Source organism: Conger conger, chromosome 4, assembly GCF_963514075.1.
Source record: "Conger conger chromosome 4, fConCon1.1, whole genome shotgun sequence".
Taxonomy (NCBI): Eukaryota; Metazoa; Chordata; class Actinopteri; order Anguilliformes; family Congridae; genus Conger; species Conger conger.
The window spans coordinates 53,573,933-53,592,671 of record NC_083763.1 but is presented as its reverse complement, the minus strand read 5'-3'; the positions used below and the strand labels follow the sequence as shown (position 1 = coordinate 53,592,671).

The window sequence follows — 18,739 nt, the reverse complement described above, 5'->3', positions numbered from 1 at the left end:
GCAGCTCTCCAGGACCAGGAGTGAGGAACTCATTGTGCAGGTTTATATGGATTCTGGAAAAAGATGGTCTAATTTGCACTGTGTTATCTCAGCAGAAATGTACTGTAGAAGTCAATTTAGTACAAGTATACTGCGTTCTAAATGCACATGCACAGAGTGTCAATTGTAATGTAAATTTTTCTAAGATGTAATGTAGTGGGGACCGGCAGTCTGGCTGGATGTCGACAAGAAGTAGTATCATTCATCTTTATCTTAATTAAATCGCAATTTTTTGACTGGGTGTCTGCAGTCCTCCTCATAAATTATCCCATGGTGTAAAATCCAGCTATGAGAATCCAGCTTGAAATTACCAGCAACCAGCTGTTTCAACATATAGCTTGAGCTGGTCAAACCATGTTGAGTATGGAACTCGTGTGAATTGGTCAACCAACTACCAGCTGTTTCAAAGCCTAGTTTAAGCAGTTTTTTTCCCCAGCGATGTGCATTTTCTGCATCGCTTTCTTGTGATTCGACTTCAATGGATGAATGGGTGCAAATAATGTTGTTTGGATGCAATGAGGTTTTTCCATCGAAAACCTTTGGTGAAGCTGACCTGCCTTTGTTTGTGTCTTTGTTTTACAGCGTGCTTATTCCGGTACAATGGGCTGTCCTTCATCTACCTCATTTACCTCCTTCTCATTCCACTTTTCGCAGAACCAACAAGGACTACAATGCAGGGTAAGAAAAGGACACTCTGCTGTCATTTAACGGTCACAAAATCGATGGTCCGCCAGCTTACCCATTGAATTCCATTAGGTTCAGATAGATAGCATTTGGATCAGGATGGCTAATGGTGGGATTTGAATTGCTAATGGAATTTTTTGCTTAAAGGAAGTGGTTTTCTTTGAAAGATCCCTGACTGAGCAGCAGAGCTGTGGGAGTGGCAGCGAGGGCAAGTTTACTACCCTCACTGTCTTACTCTCAATTATTTAATCAGATTGATGCCTGAGGTCATTGCTTTATGGAGACAACAAAGCAACCTCCAAAATTGCTATACTAGCAAGCATAGACATATAAGTCTAAGACATGGATATTCTCATGGTTGATTGTGTGAGTGTGGGAAAGGAAAAAACTTTACTTGTGGAGAACATAATCTGTGGGTGGGAAAATACTCCTGGCTGTTTTGACTCCTAACATCTTGCACAGCATCCGTTATCTTTGGGGCAGAATGACTTGAGACTATGGTACCCCCCTCTGACAGGCAAATTAATTGGAGGTACCCGAACCATACTTGGACAAACAATGCATATGTGTTTGAGGCTGGCCCATTTCTGTCAGCGTTCCAGGGCAACGGCGGTGGCTCGATTGCCTGTGGACTTTCCCCCGGCGTTAGGTTAGGAGCCATAGCAATGTCTCAGAGTGATTTAGCCCCAAAAACAGCTAAATTGGAATATAGTCCCGCAGAGGAAACAAAAATGTCCCCCAACTTTTATGACCTCACCCCCCCCATCCCCCCCCCAAACCACTCCCCTACCGAAAATAGTGAGGCCTGGGGAAACAATGGGGTATTCAGTGGAAGGGTGCGGCTGACGGGGAGTGCGCTACCCTCGGCTCGTCGTGGGGGAGGCTGGTTCTCCGTACCGAAGGAATTCAGGCACTGCCTGTCTGCGCAGTCACCCTGTGAGCCTCGCTCTCCCCCACACGTGTCAGCAGGTCACAGGCTCCACACTCGCTACGAGTTCAGCGGCTCTATCAGTCAAACTTCTCACTCCAGCCGTCATAAACTCCCCTGCTTTGGCTTGTATCAGAAAATTAGCTCTTCGCCCTGTAAACAACGTCAAATTTGGCGAATACTGGAGTTGGGGAATTTAATTATGGTCTTCCCTGGGAGCGGATTACTATGTCAACATGACTTCTGTGAGATGAAGTGCCCTGACAATAATGTTAAATAGCCATACGATCCCCCTCATTGGGTTTGGTGCTTTTCATTGCAGAATACAGTATCTGCTGCTGTTATCTGGAAAAACACCCTGCGTCTTACTCATTCCATCTGTTCTCTTCATTACTCACCTAGCCCAACAAACAGCTTTGGATGTTTAACTTGCTGTCTGGTGGCTGGGTTTTTGGTTCTCACACAACAAAATCTGTGAAGTGGAAGAAATGATGTGATTAATATGATCTTATAGATGGGTGAAGGATATTTATTGTTCAAAAACATCTTCAGTCACGCTTGTCAATCTGACGGCGATTCTGTTCATTGGAGAGCATACAGTCAAAAGGCGCATGTGAGAAAAATAGTTTGAAGGACTGGAAGGTAATACCATTCTTAATGTGTGTGTTCATAAGCGTTTTTTCAATAGTGCTTTTAAGGCATGAAGTCATCAACTGTGAAGGTTCAGTTTGTTTAATTTGTCCTTCTTTTAATACGAGAACATTGGTACTTTCCAAGGTTTATTTTCTGTTGAAGAGCTCTAGTAATTCTGTAATTTGTTTGTTTATTCTTTTCAATGGTTTCATTTTTTTGTGTGTCTTATGGAGGATTAATTAGTCAGTCCAAATAAGGGTTAGCCAGTCCAATTCTTGCTGTTTTTCCAATTTCAAGAGGTCTTTTGTTTTGTACTTTACAGTCACGTTTTACGCTTTTTCACTGTGGCCCCCAGAAAGTTCGTCATCCTTTGCAGTCTTTTGGAGAATGTGAGAACCGGACAGGAAGTAGGAAAGAGACTAAAAAGCACTGATCCCCCCCCCCCCCCGATGGCCTCTCATGGGAGGAGAAAGGGGAGTTTTTATAGCAGACCACTTACAATCTCATCAATAGTTAATGAGCTGGGCACTGATAATAGTTCAAAATGCACACATGTTACTGTTACCTTCTCTTTGAAGACTACATACTCAGTGTTTCCCATTGTACATTGTGTTGTGTGAAACCCCACCACAATTGTATTGTGTGAAACCCCAATGTGTTCTAACACCCCACACCTAACAGCTACCTGTTGCAGCCATCACACAAAGAAATGATGAGATTCACAAGCTGAATCTAACCAAAGTGAAGGCTTCTACTGGCTTTGTCACAACATGTACAGACATTGCTATGTGAATGGAAAAAGGCCTGAAAGGAACTCAAATCGTGTTCCTATTGCATTTGCGGTAAAGCACCATTTTTTGGTATGTTACATACTGTAAGAGTCAGTTGAGGTTGCCATGCAGTCTTGTTATTGCTCACTGATATTGTCAGTGAAAAATGTATTTGCTTAATCTGCTGTAAAAAAGGAAGATGATTCATTCAGACTGCTTACATTGTGCTAGTGGATTTAATTCCACCCCAGTATGGAAAACACCCCACCTTTCTACTGTAAAATAATGTTTTCTCTCGCTTTATCAAGCAGACATTATCTTACTGACAGGAGCTGCTGTGTCCATGCTGATGTTGGCTTCAGTTTGTAAACAAATTTTAATGTAGAATGTTGCTACACCTTATTTCCTAGCAACTGCAGAACATCTCTGGGACTGCAGTATCCTTCAGTGTACGTACAGCACTGTGCAAAACCTGTGGCATACTGTTTTTTACTGTAAAAATATCTGTAAAGCAAAGATGGTTTCAAAAATAATGAAATTGATAGTGTCTAAATATTGAAAAATATACTATAAATAACAGTGAATAGTTAGAGACTAAATCAAATCAATATTTGTTGTGTCCGTCCTTCACCTTTTATCAATAGTTAATCATATCCAGCCATTTGAATATATTTCTATCCAAATTTTATGATAACACTTTGAACAAAGTTAAAACAATAAGCGAAATTATTTGATGGTGATGTGACCTGCTGTCTGGTCGTAGAGCAGACAGTACGTCACTGTAAAGCTTTCTCATGAGGACTTTTTATGGTGTTGTATTGGAATATAAAAAACAAATTACAGTTTTGAGAGTGCTATTCCCATCGTAAATAATGATTCTTTCATGGGTGGGGTGGTTATTATGCTGTGAAATGCAGCGTTCAGCGGGAAAGTAGAGCACACTAAAGTCTTTCTTCCTTCTTAAAATCAGGTATTGGTGTGACTGATACTCTTTTATGCCTTCTGGCTATTCAAACTCATGGAGAGGAAAGGAGATTTAATTCAGTATGCTTTATTGGCATGGAATACATACAGTAATTATTTCCGTTACATAAAACACACACACACAAATACAGCGATTCCAAATTCTATTGTTTTGTATGCCATTTTTTCATACAATTACATTACACATACATTACAGCATTATCGTACAGTGATGACCAAACTCATAAGGACATGCAAGGGTCAAAAATAATGTAGTACTTCTTTACATTACGTTCTCAAATTTAAGGAAAAAAGCTCAAACGTGGTGAGGCCTTGTAAGCACCTATTGCTCTTGCTCTGAGGTCAGTGAAAGATGACAGGTCTTTTGTCTATGGTTACAGTTGACAAAAGAAAGATGGCTGACAGAGTGGAAGAGGCGTTTGGCGGTGTTAAACATGCCCTGTTTGGCACTGTTTATTCACAGTCCTGAGCAATTTGTCTTCTGCTGAGTGATAGCAAGCGGAACTCGATAGACAACAAGTTCTTTGGCTCTTTCTTTTTTTGGTCCTCAGGGCAAACCTGAGAGGCCTGTCAGAACAGGTAACATGAGTTCATCACTCTGGCTCTGTCTTTTCCAGGTCAGAATCACAGCACAATTGGCACCAGGCTAATTAGCACAACACAGTTAATTAAAACAGTCAACGTATTAGCCAACATATTCGCCTACTTTAGCACTGTCATCCTCATGCATGTATCCAACTGTAAAGAATGCCTGCATATCAACTGTAATGATAACATAGTGGGTCTAAATTTACTGACCTTTGATATGTTGTCAGTTGGCTTGAGTGTCTGTTCAATAGAGACTTGATAGGCTTTACTGTCCTGTTTTAGTTTAATGTGCCTTTATCATTATCATTTTGCAGACAATGCCGCCAGATGCCACGCTTTTATATATTATACGTCATTTGTGTTGTTGTGTTCTTTGAGGCCAACTGAGACATTGGGTGAGAAACCCAGTAACACTGCCAGCTGCAAGGACTGGAGAAACAGTGGCTTGTCTTTCCTGCAGCTGTTTCCTCCTTATATACTCCTCCTCAGAATAGCGTTTCCCTGAGGAAGAGCAACATGTATGCGGCCACACTATCCGCAGGTCTGTTTTAAAGCAGAACGCCTGTTAGTCCTGGTATCTACCCTGCTTGAAAAAAAAGCTAGGTTTTGAAACAGCTCGTAGCTGGTTGACCATTTCAGACCAGCTCCATACTTCAAGCTGGTGTTACGACCCAAAATCCATCTGCGTTACCATAACCAGGTGTATGCTAGTGGCCGTAACACAAAGCCAACTGTTCTGTTAACTATAACCACAACTTGAAATGAAACCCAGTCGAGTAAAAAGTGATGTGTTAAAAAGCAAGCAGGCAGTTATTAACAGCGTTTGGAGGTAGATATAAGTTAGGCTAAAGTTATTAACTAAAACCTAAGCATATATACAAGCTTAGCTAGCGCAGTTTGCAGGGTCTCACCAGATAATCAGTGGGAGATGGAAACCCATGCCAGAGATAGAATTGGCCCTCAGTTTAAAAGTTCTTATGTAGTGGCAGTTCTCCTTCTCTCTGTTGTAAACCAGGGCACCTCAGTAGCAGATACTGTAGCATCTAATAAAGTCTATGACATTAGTAATTATATGTCAGTTTAACTTGTGGTTCATTCGAGATAAATGAAAACACCTTGAAACATACTTTATACCTGGAGCCACTTTTTATCCACGCAAACTGTTGCCTACATTACGTGCAGGGGACAACTTTGCCAAATAATTCCAGAATTAGTTAATAAATACCTTTCATATTTCTTCTCTGTGAACCACCGTTTTTGAGAAAAAAAATGTAGTTCAGTTTAGAACAACATGTTCTATAATCAGGAGGTTTTGTGCTGTACTATTAAAATACCACATCAACCTGGATTAGGTTATAAACATTTTTAAACCTGTTTAAATTGCATACTCTGTTTATTCATTTATTGTGAGCTGGACATTGATGATTCACATGAATCCGTGACAAACAGTTGGCAGTAAGATAACTTTACCAGATGTTATGCATCAATTACAAAGCAATGCTTTCAGATGAATTATAAAAACATTCTGGTCTTCGTACTTCTTTGAAAATAAAGATTGTAATGAAGAAATAACGCAAATCAGGAGAAAAATAAGAAGCTACCATTGTATTATCTCATTATGCCATTTTGTTTTAAAGCAAATCATTTTGTTTTTCAAAGTTACACCTTTCAGCAGATATGTGAAATTCAAAAATGGTTGTGTGTGGCAAAGCCTGTATTAAACACCAGGACATCACCTGCACCAGTGATTAAAATGAATGCTACAAAATCTATTGAGATGGTGGGGAATATAATTTGTATAATGCACCCCCAATATGGTCAACATGTAGGATTTAAGCCATCCCAGGACAAAGCGTTGAAAGATGTCCTAACATCTTTCCTCCTCTCTGACCAGAGAGAAAACAAGGCTGTGGAGTGTATCCAGCAGACTCTTACTCTAATGAAAACAGACATAATCTGTGGACGGGAGGGGAGGCATGGAGGGGGGTTCAGGAGACACGTCATCTTCCTGAGGAAATGGATCTCTATAGAGAGGTCACTTCCAAAGGTCTCCACCTCGCCGTTTGTCCAGACGTAACCCCTGTCTCATCCTGGGGAAGTCCCGCGATGGCTCAATCACCACACTCGCCAGGGAGGCCATCCCATTTCCCCTCCCTAACTGCCTGCCGGGTTATCCCCTTTCTGCTGTGCCATTCAGCTTGGCCTGCTCTACAGCCCCAATCCCATAACTAAGCTTTGATGAAATTATGACTTTCTCGTTTTGCTACAATTTTAATAGTCTTTCCTAAACTGTAAACAGAGTACAATCTCTTCTCCAATAGCCCACTTGAAAGCAATGCGGTAGTTAAAAAATGAGGCGAAAATAGCTTGAAGTGTAGCTGTCTGCACTGTTGTTTATAAATATCTCTTACTTGTTTTGCACAAAGGGCTCATACAAGTATATAGAATATGTGTATAATAATATGCTGGACTGTTATAAAGTTTATCTTATTTTTCATAAATAGTCCACTAAAATAAGTTTCTGAAAACATTTGAGGTGAGAAATAACCTATTTAGTTCCTGAATCTTGATTCATATTTCATCTGCAATGCCTAAAGCCTAGTTTGAAGGTTTTGATCCACGGTTCTGCACTGCAAGGCTCTCCATAGGAGCTTAATGGAATGCATGTTTACATGATTTGTAACACAGGTTGAGGCCACTTCCAAAGGTTATTCCACAGTAAAAATTCTAAATATGAGAAAATTGTTCTCTTAAATGGCCCCTACAAGCGATTTTAGAGCAAATCTGTGCATACAAGTGGTTATTGCTTGAGGCCCTAAGCATACACTAGTGCTCGCCTCTCTTCTTATTGATGTTCCAAAAAATTTTGTAAGCCTATTGTATGGCCTATGTCTGACTTTTATTTCTTATTCATCAGCCTCATAATGACTTCCTTGACTTTCATTGGCACAAAACTGGCCCTTGTGTTGACAAATGGTAATTACTTATGAAATTGTACCACTAAATAAATAAGCTACTCCTGTTTCATAAATAATGTATAAACCTCAGTTTAAGTTAATGGCCAAAATTCAACCAGCCATAATCACTATCTCAATAGGAGGTTCACTATTTTTTTCATTTGTTATTTTTGGCTTTTCAAATGATTCAGTATTTCTTATTTTCAGTGACATAAGATAACCTTTTATCAAACTCACTCCTTTTTCATTTTCTTTGTAATTTCAGTTTTCAGTTTCCTATCACTGGAACGCGTTTCGTTTCCATTTACTGTTCGGCATCAATAATTAGGCAGCTTGATAAGGTGTAATTACGTGTGCTGGCTTCTGGTTTCATGGTTGTCCAGTCCATCTGTAACTGAGGCTTTTGTCTCTGATATTTTATTCGATTCCATTCCAAAGATGAGCATCATGTAATAACTCATTTTTGTGATGTTTTATTGTGTTTTATTATGCTGTGAACTACCATTTTCAATACTAACTGATCATAAAATCTGACTCTAATTTATGTGAATACCATAGAAATTCCTCTTAAATCTTTAATAAATAAATGATACATTTAATAATAAATGATGTGGGTATTGTACAGACAGGGCCTTATACAGTTTAAATGCTAGTGCCACATAAATGACAGGTTGTCAGAGGGAATATGCAGAAATATGAATTTGATACCAAACATTTGAAAGATTTTCATTTATCTAAACATCTATACATTTTTCAAAATAAAGTTTATTTACATTTCCATAATAAACATAGGCTTCAGAGACTCATAGTCATATAGAGAAATCCGATCTAGAGACTACATGAAACCAATCAAATTGAATTTATTTCTTGGCTGTATCATTGAACAGGTTTGAAAGGAGATTGAGATCAAGGAGTTCCACACAAATTGAATTTGTCATAATAAAAGTACTACGGGAAACTAATAATAAGTGATTGGAGCTCTCTCTCAGGACCGAAATCAGATGACAGGACTACGCCCGGTGTGATGCATGCAGGAGTGTGCATTAATCCACAAAAGTGCCCAGAGTCTCTGGAGCTCTTTAATTGTTGAGTGAAATGGCCTAAGTCAGATTTTTTGCGTCTTGTAGGATTACTGTTTTCAACTTTGATACACAGCTGTTTAATGTGGGAATGTTGGAAATGAGCACTGGCAGCTGCAGCTGCTCCACGTAGACCGTTTTTGCAAAATCAACATTTTTGGGGAGGTTTCTTTCAACGTTGAAATGCGTGCTGCTTTTCATGGTTAATATGAATGCACATTTTTCACATGCTGAGGTCCTGCACAATATGAAGATTGACTCATTTACTACTGTAATAAGCCAGGGCAGAGTGCAAATTTTGAGAAGGTGAGGTTGTTGAGGGGAAAGTGCGCAATCACACAATAAAGTGTCAAATGTAATGTCTAAGTGCATTTCACTATTAACATATAAAATTCTATGAGCAACACAGTCAGGAATGGAACTGTAGGCGGAAGGTTTTTAGAAAAATGAATCAGTAAATACTGTAAATGGTATTTTTGTGGCTTTTGGAGGATGAGGGTAGTAATGATTGTGATACTGTGTCAAGGGTTTCTGTTTGGGCTCTTGAAGATCTGGATTCAACCCAGTCTTTCTCAATTAGATAAATTGCTAAGAAATTGCCAAGGAAACCATCTATTTAAACCTCTAAATGTAAAATCAAGTGTTTTTTTGGTTGTTGTTTTTTTGCCATCTGTCGTCTTGTGTTTTGCCAAGTTCATTCAGTGCGTTCCATTATCCAAAGGTATTGACAGTTAAATGCCAAACTTATTCCTCTTGTTCTGACCGCATTGACATGCAGATTTGATTTATAATGACACAAATATGGGTTTGTATCTCTTGAGTGGACACTGTAATTCATCTTAACCAGAGAGAGAAAAAATCTCACTGTATAAATGGGTATTCACTTCACATAATGGTTTCTGCTCAATAAAGAGACAATCGTGTTATTTTCTTCATGATGTATTGTGTTGACCAGAAGAACAGCATTTGCGTGGAAACGGGAGCTGTACGCTGTATGCAAGTATCAGGGGACTCTTACATCACTCGTGTTCTCTGAAATTCCAAACACGCAACTGCTTTGGAATTGGGGATGTTGAAAGAGTATAACGTGTGCCCTGTTTGTTTTATTGCACGGTTGAGGATGTGGAGGGCTTAATTGTTTTAATGCCAATGTGGTCTGTTGACTCATGTTTGCTGATTGCCTTGGAGATCAGGGTATAACTTAAAAAAGCATTGTGTTGGCTGTATTCTAGGTCAAATTTTTTTCCTGTACCTACGGCAAGGCCCAGCTGTTAAAACACACATTTCCCAGAGATAACAGCCCCAGCTTATTCTCCTGGCAGGTTTCTTCTGTCCTGGAGAGGTTGTGAGGTTTGGAGAAAAGATTTATTTATTCTGTGGGATGTATGTAAAACGAGTGAATATCTGTCATTCCACCACTGACATGCGCCACCATCTTAAGATGCCATGCAGCAGATCCACCTCTGTCTCTACAGATAATAGTAATGATCTTTGGGAAAAAAACTATAAGAAACACGAGTGTGACACTATTATATCACTTTCATATACCTTGGCAGTATGAACATTTTCAGTGGCACACAGTTCTCTTCAGAAGAACCCAAGGTCTAATTTCCTGAGTAGTAATTAGAAGGTGTGAGTTGATATACTACAGTGGCTTTTCTGTAATGTCCGTACACTCATCATTTTTACAGATTTGGGTTACATCGGTATGTGTCAGCACTGATTCTAAAATATCTTTCTTTTGGCTCTTGCATGTTCATTGGATGTCATTAATTGCAGACCCACTGGCTCTGCCTGTCTTCCTCTGTAGTTTTTGTCAGATATACAAAATGCCAAGTAAAGTCAATCTTGAGTATAGTTTAAATGCAACTGACCATACCATCCTCTTAGATGATATCTCTGTTCTATCAGTTGTCCATTAATGGTTTGATTCATTATCTTAATGACTGTAATCGTAGCCATTCACAAAGGCAATTGGCGTATTGCTAAAACTGGAACTACTGGTGTTCCCCAACAATTGGTTCTATGACGTACTCTTTTACCACTTTGAAATGGTGTAGGCTATTACTAGACACAGAATCCAATTTTCCTGCTATGCCGATAAGGATATACAAATTTTTGTATGTGTGTGCATGTGTATGTACTGTATGTGTGTAGTATGCTGACAAAGATGTTGCAATGGCTATGGTATGTTACAGGCAGTGCCCCATGGGTTTGACGTAATTCCAAAAAGTCACACTTGTTGCTCTATTGGCTACCTTTAAAATATAGGATAGAGTTTAAAATCCTCATCCCAGCCTTTGTCTGGGCTCGCCTCCAGGTTCTGTCTCTTGCGGGGTATGCACGTGAAGTAAAGAAATCACTTGCAGAACCTGTCCCTCACTGTCCTTTAGTTCAACTCAACATACGAAATTTGGGCAGAGATCATTTTATTAATGCAATTATCTAATCAGCAATTGTGTGGTAGCAGTCCAATGCATACAATCATGTAGATACGGGTCAGGAGCTTCAGGTAATGTTCACCATCACAAAGGGGAAAAAATGTGATCTAAGTGGCTTTGACCAAAGCGACTCTGCACTGGATTTGTTTTTTGCATTATTCTTTGCAAACTCTAGAGAAATGCGCGAAAATCCCAGGAGATCAGCAGTTTACTCAAACCACCCTGTCTGCCACCAACAATCCACAGTCAAAGTCACTTAGATCAGATTTTATCCCCATTCTGATAGTTGATGTGAACATTAACTGAAGCTCCTGACCCGTATCTACATGATTGTATGCATTGCATTAATGCCACATGATTGGCTGATTAGTTAATCGCATGAATAAGAATGTGTAATAAAGTAAAAATATTCCTAATAAAGGTCTCGTGAGTGTATATATTTCGACAAGTTCAGTTATTTCAAACATTTGAATTACTCTGTTGGTCTGAGTTGATATCATTTAAAATGTTAGAAAATGCTTTTTATTATTTAATATTAGGTGAAAATTAAAAGCAGGTCAAGCTTGGAAATTAAATTAAGCTAAGTTAATTATTTCTACAGTAACTTCATCCGTCTCTGTTAGCAGTGTCTGTTTGTAGAAGAAAAGTAAGCCCTAAAATAATTCTGTACTTGAAGTGATATGAACATTTACATACATTTTGCCTTTTTTACATACAAGTGCCTTTTTACTGGTGATGCAGTTTCTCTGCGGTATGTTACGACCAGCGGTACTGATGCTTCAGCATACAGAGTGACAGTTGTGTTACACATTTTTGTATTTTTTGATTCTTTTAGAAAGCCTTGGGGGACTAAATAGTCTACCGCAAAGTTTTTAGCTATAGTCTTACCTGAGAGAAAAGTTGTTTCTGTTTTATTATGACAAAAATGATTCTTATTTCTAGCGTGCTGTATCACTACGTAGTCTAAAAGTCAAAGCCACAAACTTCTGTAGGTTTTGCTAATGTAAACCATATTGCACATAATCTGATTTCAGCAATAGCAGAAAAGCAAGGCTACCCTACTACCACGCTGTGCAATATAGCCCCTTAAATTTCAAGTCAAATAGTAGAAAAACAAGACGTGGTTAGTTAGCGGACATAAATGTCACACAATATTTACAATACATACAGTATACATACATCTGCAGTAATGTCTGTTGTCGCATTAATGCTAATGAAATCCTTTCTTTCATGTCTACCACCCCATGATGTGAGGAGCACCTCGTGTGCCATCTACTCAGCTCAACAGTTGCATATGGCAGGCTTTATTATTTCAATATAATAAAGGAGTAAGAGTGCTGTATGCTGCTGGCCGCAGGCAACCGGAGGCATAAGTTGTTAAAACACTTTTGGGTGCATGTGCCGTCTTAAAACCCCTTTTTCCTTTAACGCTGTAAAATCAGCAGTTTGATGAAAGCCAGTCGTTATATTTCACTCGATACCACGTGCGTATTGTTTTAATGTAACTATAACCACTTCACACTACTTACGACAAAAAGGCTGGGTTCGACAGGCCCGCGTATCCAGACTAAACGTGCTCTACACCTGAAATATAGTAGCACTGCAGTGTGCTTACAGAAAGTGTCCTCCTGTTTTGTGTCTGGTGCTGCAGTTGCCCAGACCTGACAGCTCCTTCAGTTCAGCCGGAGACTTCTGTAGTGCGGCCCTGATGCTGTTTGACTTGCGGCGGGGCGTAATGATTTCTGGACCCCGGGCGACTTGTTCCGGTGACATGTAGCGATAAGCCACGAAACAGCAGCGCTGCCATAACATCACCACGCCATTTTATTACTTTGAAACTATTGAGGGTCTTCACAAAACAAATGTCACCATTTCAAGGCATCCCTAAAGCTATGAATTTATTTAATGCATCATATTTTTAATTTTATTGCCTTCTGTTCACTAAATGTTTTTTGGCTTGGATTTTTCAGTGATGTATTGCCACATTTTGCTATGTTTTGGATTGCCTTCATGATGTTTTGCATTTAAATGAATCAGCAATGCAAATGTACCAAATGTCCATTTAACTCCCATTCCAAAAAGCAGTTTTACAGCTGAAGTAGACGTCCCTCATGGGGCTGCAGCCCACATTCAAATTTTATTCAGCTACAGGGTACAATTTCAGATTTTCTTTGGCCTCAACACTAATGCTCTCATCCTACTTGGATTCCTGTGGTGTGTGGCATTGCAGTATCAAAAATTGTAGGATACGGTGGTGCCGTTATTCTCTCTATGATATGTAAAACTTTAGCGCTGAATCATCATACTGATTCATGTGTATGGCAACACTGAATTTGCCATGTATAAACATTAAACAAATGTAAAATTTTACTCTAAGCCTCAAAGCACTGAAGAGTGTATTGAATAATAAGACAGTAAGATAAAATAAGCATAACACGTAACAGTCTCAGCAGCTTGTTGGGAAATTATGTATAATTCACCCTTTACTGCAAAAAAGTGAAAAGTGAAGCACCTCTGTTTAACTCAAGCATTTCCTTTCTCTTTCACTCACTGCTAAAGCACTGTCTGATTAAGCTTTGTAAAGGGCTTCATTCTGTTAAGTCAATTTGTTCGTCATGAGAAGTACTGAGGGTCAGTAATGCTACTTTGCCATTGTTTATATGATAAAACCTGTTTTAATGGTTTGTTTGCTCCCTGTGGATCGAGCAGGCCAAAGCATTCCAAAGTTAGATATACTGGAAATGGCGCCTCCCTCACCACAGTGTAGGAGAAGTAGCTTTTCAACTGTGGGATTCTGCTCTGGTGGCTTTCCCACTGAGAAACCATGCCCACAGAAACTGGGACCTTGGTCGGGCACCCACCTCTTCATTGTTCTGACTGACATGTCCAAAAAATGTTGGTGGTTTTGCAGAAGATAACACAATGAAACAAAAACACAACTGGAGGAAAACGGACATTTTATGGAAGAAGACGGCATTGTAATGGCTTCACTATCACTCACCCTTGATGCATTTGGCTTGTTTGTGCTGAATCCATGCCCGCACCATTAAGTGTTCTTGCTGGACAGGATAGCGCTGTGCACAGAGAATCGCCGCATTATCCGCACTGCATGCATTAGAGCATATTCCGGTAAATTCCGCCCTACACACCTTCCTATTATGAGAAGACCGACGGGGTTAAATTGTGTGAACTTCCACTCTTACTGCTGGAAAGTAGGATCAGTGAATGCCATGAGAGTCTCAGCGATGGAATTCTGCCAGAATAATTGTGAGGGTTGTCTTGCAGGTACATACCGTGTTATGAATTTGCCATTATTGTGGGGATAAATTACTTGAACTATATTCTGAAAGAAAATGAGTAACTCCTACAGTATGCTAGCTAAGCCCTGATGTCATGTATATTTTAGTTTATCAGATTGGATTCTGTTCTGCTTCAGTAGCCAGCTCAACAGTATATTCTTGTCTAAACACAGGCTAGTGAGAAATTAAATCTTATTTCTTCCTAATAAATGGCCAAAAACCAAAAAGAAATATCACTTATACAATTATTGGTCTCAACTGCATTAGCTGAAGGAGAAAACTACTTTCTGTACTGCCATTTGCGTGTAACCTCTTGCATACATCACATGCAACCAATCTATAGCAGCACTCCCAGTTATAGGACACATCATATCCTATCCAAAAGAACACCATTGCTTGATGCACTAATTCATTCCAGCAAAATAACTAAAGAAAACAAGAAACATCTGTGAAATGTGCAAATTTGTGGCATTCATTTCATATAAGGGTTTGCTGAAGCTGTCCAAAGACAAATGTGACCTTATCATGTTACTAGCCAGCTAGCTGCTAATCTATAACACTTGCTCAAAGCATCATAGAAATCTCAATGCAGTAAGCAGATACAGCATAGATCTGACTGTCTCTTCCTCTGCTTGAAATGCAACCATACGAGTCAGGCATTGTTTCACAGATGTAATCGTAAGGTCTGTGTAAGTGTTCGGGGGTTAACTTTTAATGGGCCTTACATTGATAACACAGTTGATGGTTTTTCATAACTGTTTCTTGCAGGTATTGCAAAGAGTCTTTAGGAAATAAATATGTAGCACTAATACTGTATATGTGTTATTTGTCCTCCAGGCCACACGGGGCGCCTACTGAAATCCCTGTGTTTTACCAGTATGACCTTTCTGCTACTGCACATCATCTATCAGATCACCATCATCAGCCTACTAGAGGGGAACAGTATCGAGCCCGACTTCAACTGTAAGTACAGAGGTTGGCAGTTTATATCGCACATGCCAGTGCAATCTTTGGTTTGATGCATGTTCTTACATGGAGAACACAACTTACCTTTGAAGATACATATTTATATATCAGTTTTAATTTGTAAGGACTGCAGAATGAAGAATGGGCATATTAATATAAGCATATTAACATACAGTGCATACATACAGTCAGGTCCAGAATTATTAGCACCCTTGATAAATATACAAATATAATATATAAATATACTGAAGTGTACTTATCTAAAACCATCTCTCTGAACATGAAAGTTGTGAAACCTGTGTATGGTACATGGGTCTTGGTACCCACAGTCACGCTACCTATGAGGCTACCCCTGACACTAGCTCTCGATCCTGCATTGGATCTAAACGCCTTTCCCAGGCCAGCCGGCTAGCAGCAGACACGCTGGAAGAGTTTCAAGTGCTATAGCAACGAACCGCAACATCTGTGCTCAAGATGGTGATATACACAGAACCCAAGGGGAAGAACAGTGTTGGCCAGTGCTATGTTCACAACAAGAATAAAGAGCCTTGGCCATGTGCTTCACATGCACAAGTCTAGGTCCTCCGCCAGGCATGCTGACAATCCCGTTCCATCAACCCAACCGTACTCCCCGGATATCGGATCCTGGGTCCTCGGTTTGGTGTGGACCCCTGCAGTTCCCAAGCTCGGCTTGTTAACTTGTACTGGGGTGCGTGCAGCACTCGTGATGGCGAGCCATAAATCTCTCAGGATGTGGCGAAGGAAGAGAAATAGTTTCTCAAAGTCTGCAAAGCCAAACAAGAAGAAGGTGTTTTTCGCCTGGAGGATTTTTGGAGGGTGTAAATACTTGGCTTCCGTGAGCTAATAAAATCCAGTATCAGACTATAAACCCCCATCGTGTCTAGACGGGGCACAGCCATGACCGTGTAAACTATGTCTGCATCCTGACGTTCACTGTTTTCACAATGCATTCCAGATACTTATCTTTTCTGTAATATTCTGTAATATAGCCTAAGGATTAGTTGCTTGTTTTATAATTAATTTTCTGCTCACCTCATTCAAAATCAATTTCAAAATGCAGATTAAAAAATGTACTGCCAGAAACCCCAGGACAGGTCCTGCTCTGGTTCACAGACATAATTCACAGACAATAGAAGGAAGAAATAATGAGGCCTTTTTTTGTTTTTCTCAGAATGATAAAAACATTTTAAAGGAAAGAGATTCTTGAGATTCCATTCACACTCCAAAATCAACAAAAAGAACTCCTCCAAACCCCAACCCACTAACACTTTTAGACTAAGCCTGTGTTTCCACTGTAGGTGTTCACTGTGTGCTACGGGTTTCCTGTTGGAAGAGCTCCCGTTGATCATGTTCGATTGACCTGGTCAATTCTTTGTTGACAAACTGTAGTACTGTAGGCAAGGCTTCACAGATCCGACTTTTCACATAGTCAGCGGGCAGGAAGTCTCAGTTCAAAAGAATAATTTCCAAACAAAGTCATTACAGTGGCTTCAAACCTGTGTGAAAGTAGTCGTGAGAACATCCTCTGAAATCTTGGGTGACCAGTAGTCATGCCATGTGGGTCAGCTAGCGATTCAGATGGCGATTGTGGACCATTTGCTGCCTCCCCCATACACCAAGGCGGCTGGCACCCTAGGTGACTATGACTATGCCTAAAACTGCATATTTGGCTGGCGGCCAGCTTCACAAATTCTCCCACCTAAAGCTGGAAAGTAAATATTGTATAGCCTTCTCAATCTTCAATCAATATAAGGCAGTTATAGCACTCATTATATTTAATGTGATGTACTATCTAATTAATTAAGCATTCATTTTCCATGCATGCATACTTATTTCATTTTCAAACTAAATATGTAGTTTTATATTAAGTATTGACAAGTACAGTAGTGTGCAAAAAGTGGTGGTGACCACAAAAAGTTGTTTTAGTGGTTGGAGGATGGCTTCAGAGGAAAGTGTGAGCTCTTGAGATGCGGTTTTCACTCACAGCATGTGGGTTACAAGATAACCAGACATAATTTTTCTATACACCCTGCGGTTCATGAGATGAATTCTGCTTGCCTTACTCAATTAATCTCCCAATTTGCTGCTTTGTGCTGACATTTTTAAACTGTGTCTCTTTACAACATAGGAAACCAGAGCTGTGCCAAAAATGACATCTCCTTCCAACACTGTTGGCAGGAAATAAGTCTGACATCATTAAAATGTGTTCATGGCCATGCAAGACCCAGTTGACCAAAGGGAATGGTAAACTAATATGATTCGGAAAACGACAGGTCTTTTTGTGTCGGCAAGTCAAGGAAAGTGCAGGGATGAAAAGAGATGAATAACGCTTCCCACACTCTGGAGAAAGATCCAGTGAACCCAAAAGCAGAATCGGCAATAATTCTCCTTAGGTCAATGAAAAAATAATATTCAAATTATGCCCATGGGGTGATAGTAAGGAGGTGAAAATGGCAATCAATCATCACTATGTTATATCTACAAGTACACAAATATTCCAGGTGAGCCACTACATATGCAAAGGACACTAAAGTGTAAAGTATACAGATCCATTCTCAGAGTAAATATGGCTTGTTGTCACATTAGGTCACTTGTGAAATTAGTAATATTTTAGCTTTACTTCCTCCAAATTTGGTCTGGCCAATCCTATCTATGGGCTTGTCCAAATACTGGAACATCCTGTTTTAATTAAGTGTGAACTAGCATGTGAGTCCTCTGAAGCACAGAGCTACCAGCAGTTGTTCTTTTCTTTCCGGAGTCCACAAGATGAGCCGTGCAGTCGTTGCATTGAAGTAATACTCATTATGAGCTGTCGCTATTGCACTTTGAGGTTAGGGAAACCCTGTCAACTGGAGCTCTCCCTCCCTGGGTGAAGCAATGTAGTCAATTTCAGTATGCATCATCATACTCCTGGTCATATTGCACCAAGGACTACATACACCACCTGGGAGCTATTTTATCCAGCAATCATGCTTCACTTTGATTGTCTATTACAATCATGGTTTGTGTGTAACATGCTAAGGCTAAACCGCATCTCAGAGTTTAGCCCGAGGTTAGGCATGATTCTCACAGATAAGGGTTTTGCACTTTTGTTCCATGTGTCTTGTAACTGTGAGTCAGGACAACATATTGTTATCTTGTAGTGTCAGGTGCTTATAAGGGGATAATATGGCCATATGTTATTACTCTTGAGAGCATCCACAATATGTGAGGGGTGATAAGAGGTTGATGAGGACTGGTGACGACCAATTAAAACAATCACCATTCAACAAAGTGTTCCAGCTGCTGCAAAAGAAGCAGCGAGATAACTACAGATATGGCAGTTCAAGAGCTCTCTTCCCTTCCCTTCC

General features: G+C 39.8%; 1 protein-coding gene across 1 annotated transcript in view; it reads left to right on the top strand.

Moving 5' to 3' along the window:
• The window catches only part of LOC133126282 (piezo-type mechanosensitive ion channel component 2-like), a 127,154-nt gene that overhangs the window by 23,809 nt on the left and 84,606 nt on the right, over positions 1-18,739 (top strand). Inside the window, exons 2-3 of the mRNA XM_061238321.1 lie at positions 622-717; positions 15,240-15,365. Of these exons, the coding sequence (XP_061094305.1) occupies positions 622-717; positions 15,240-15,365 (222 nt within the window). The remainder of the gene's footprint in view (positions 1-621; positions 718-15,239; positions 15,366-18,739) is intronic.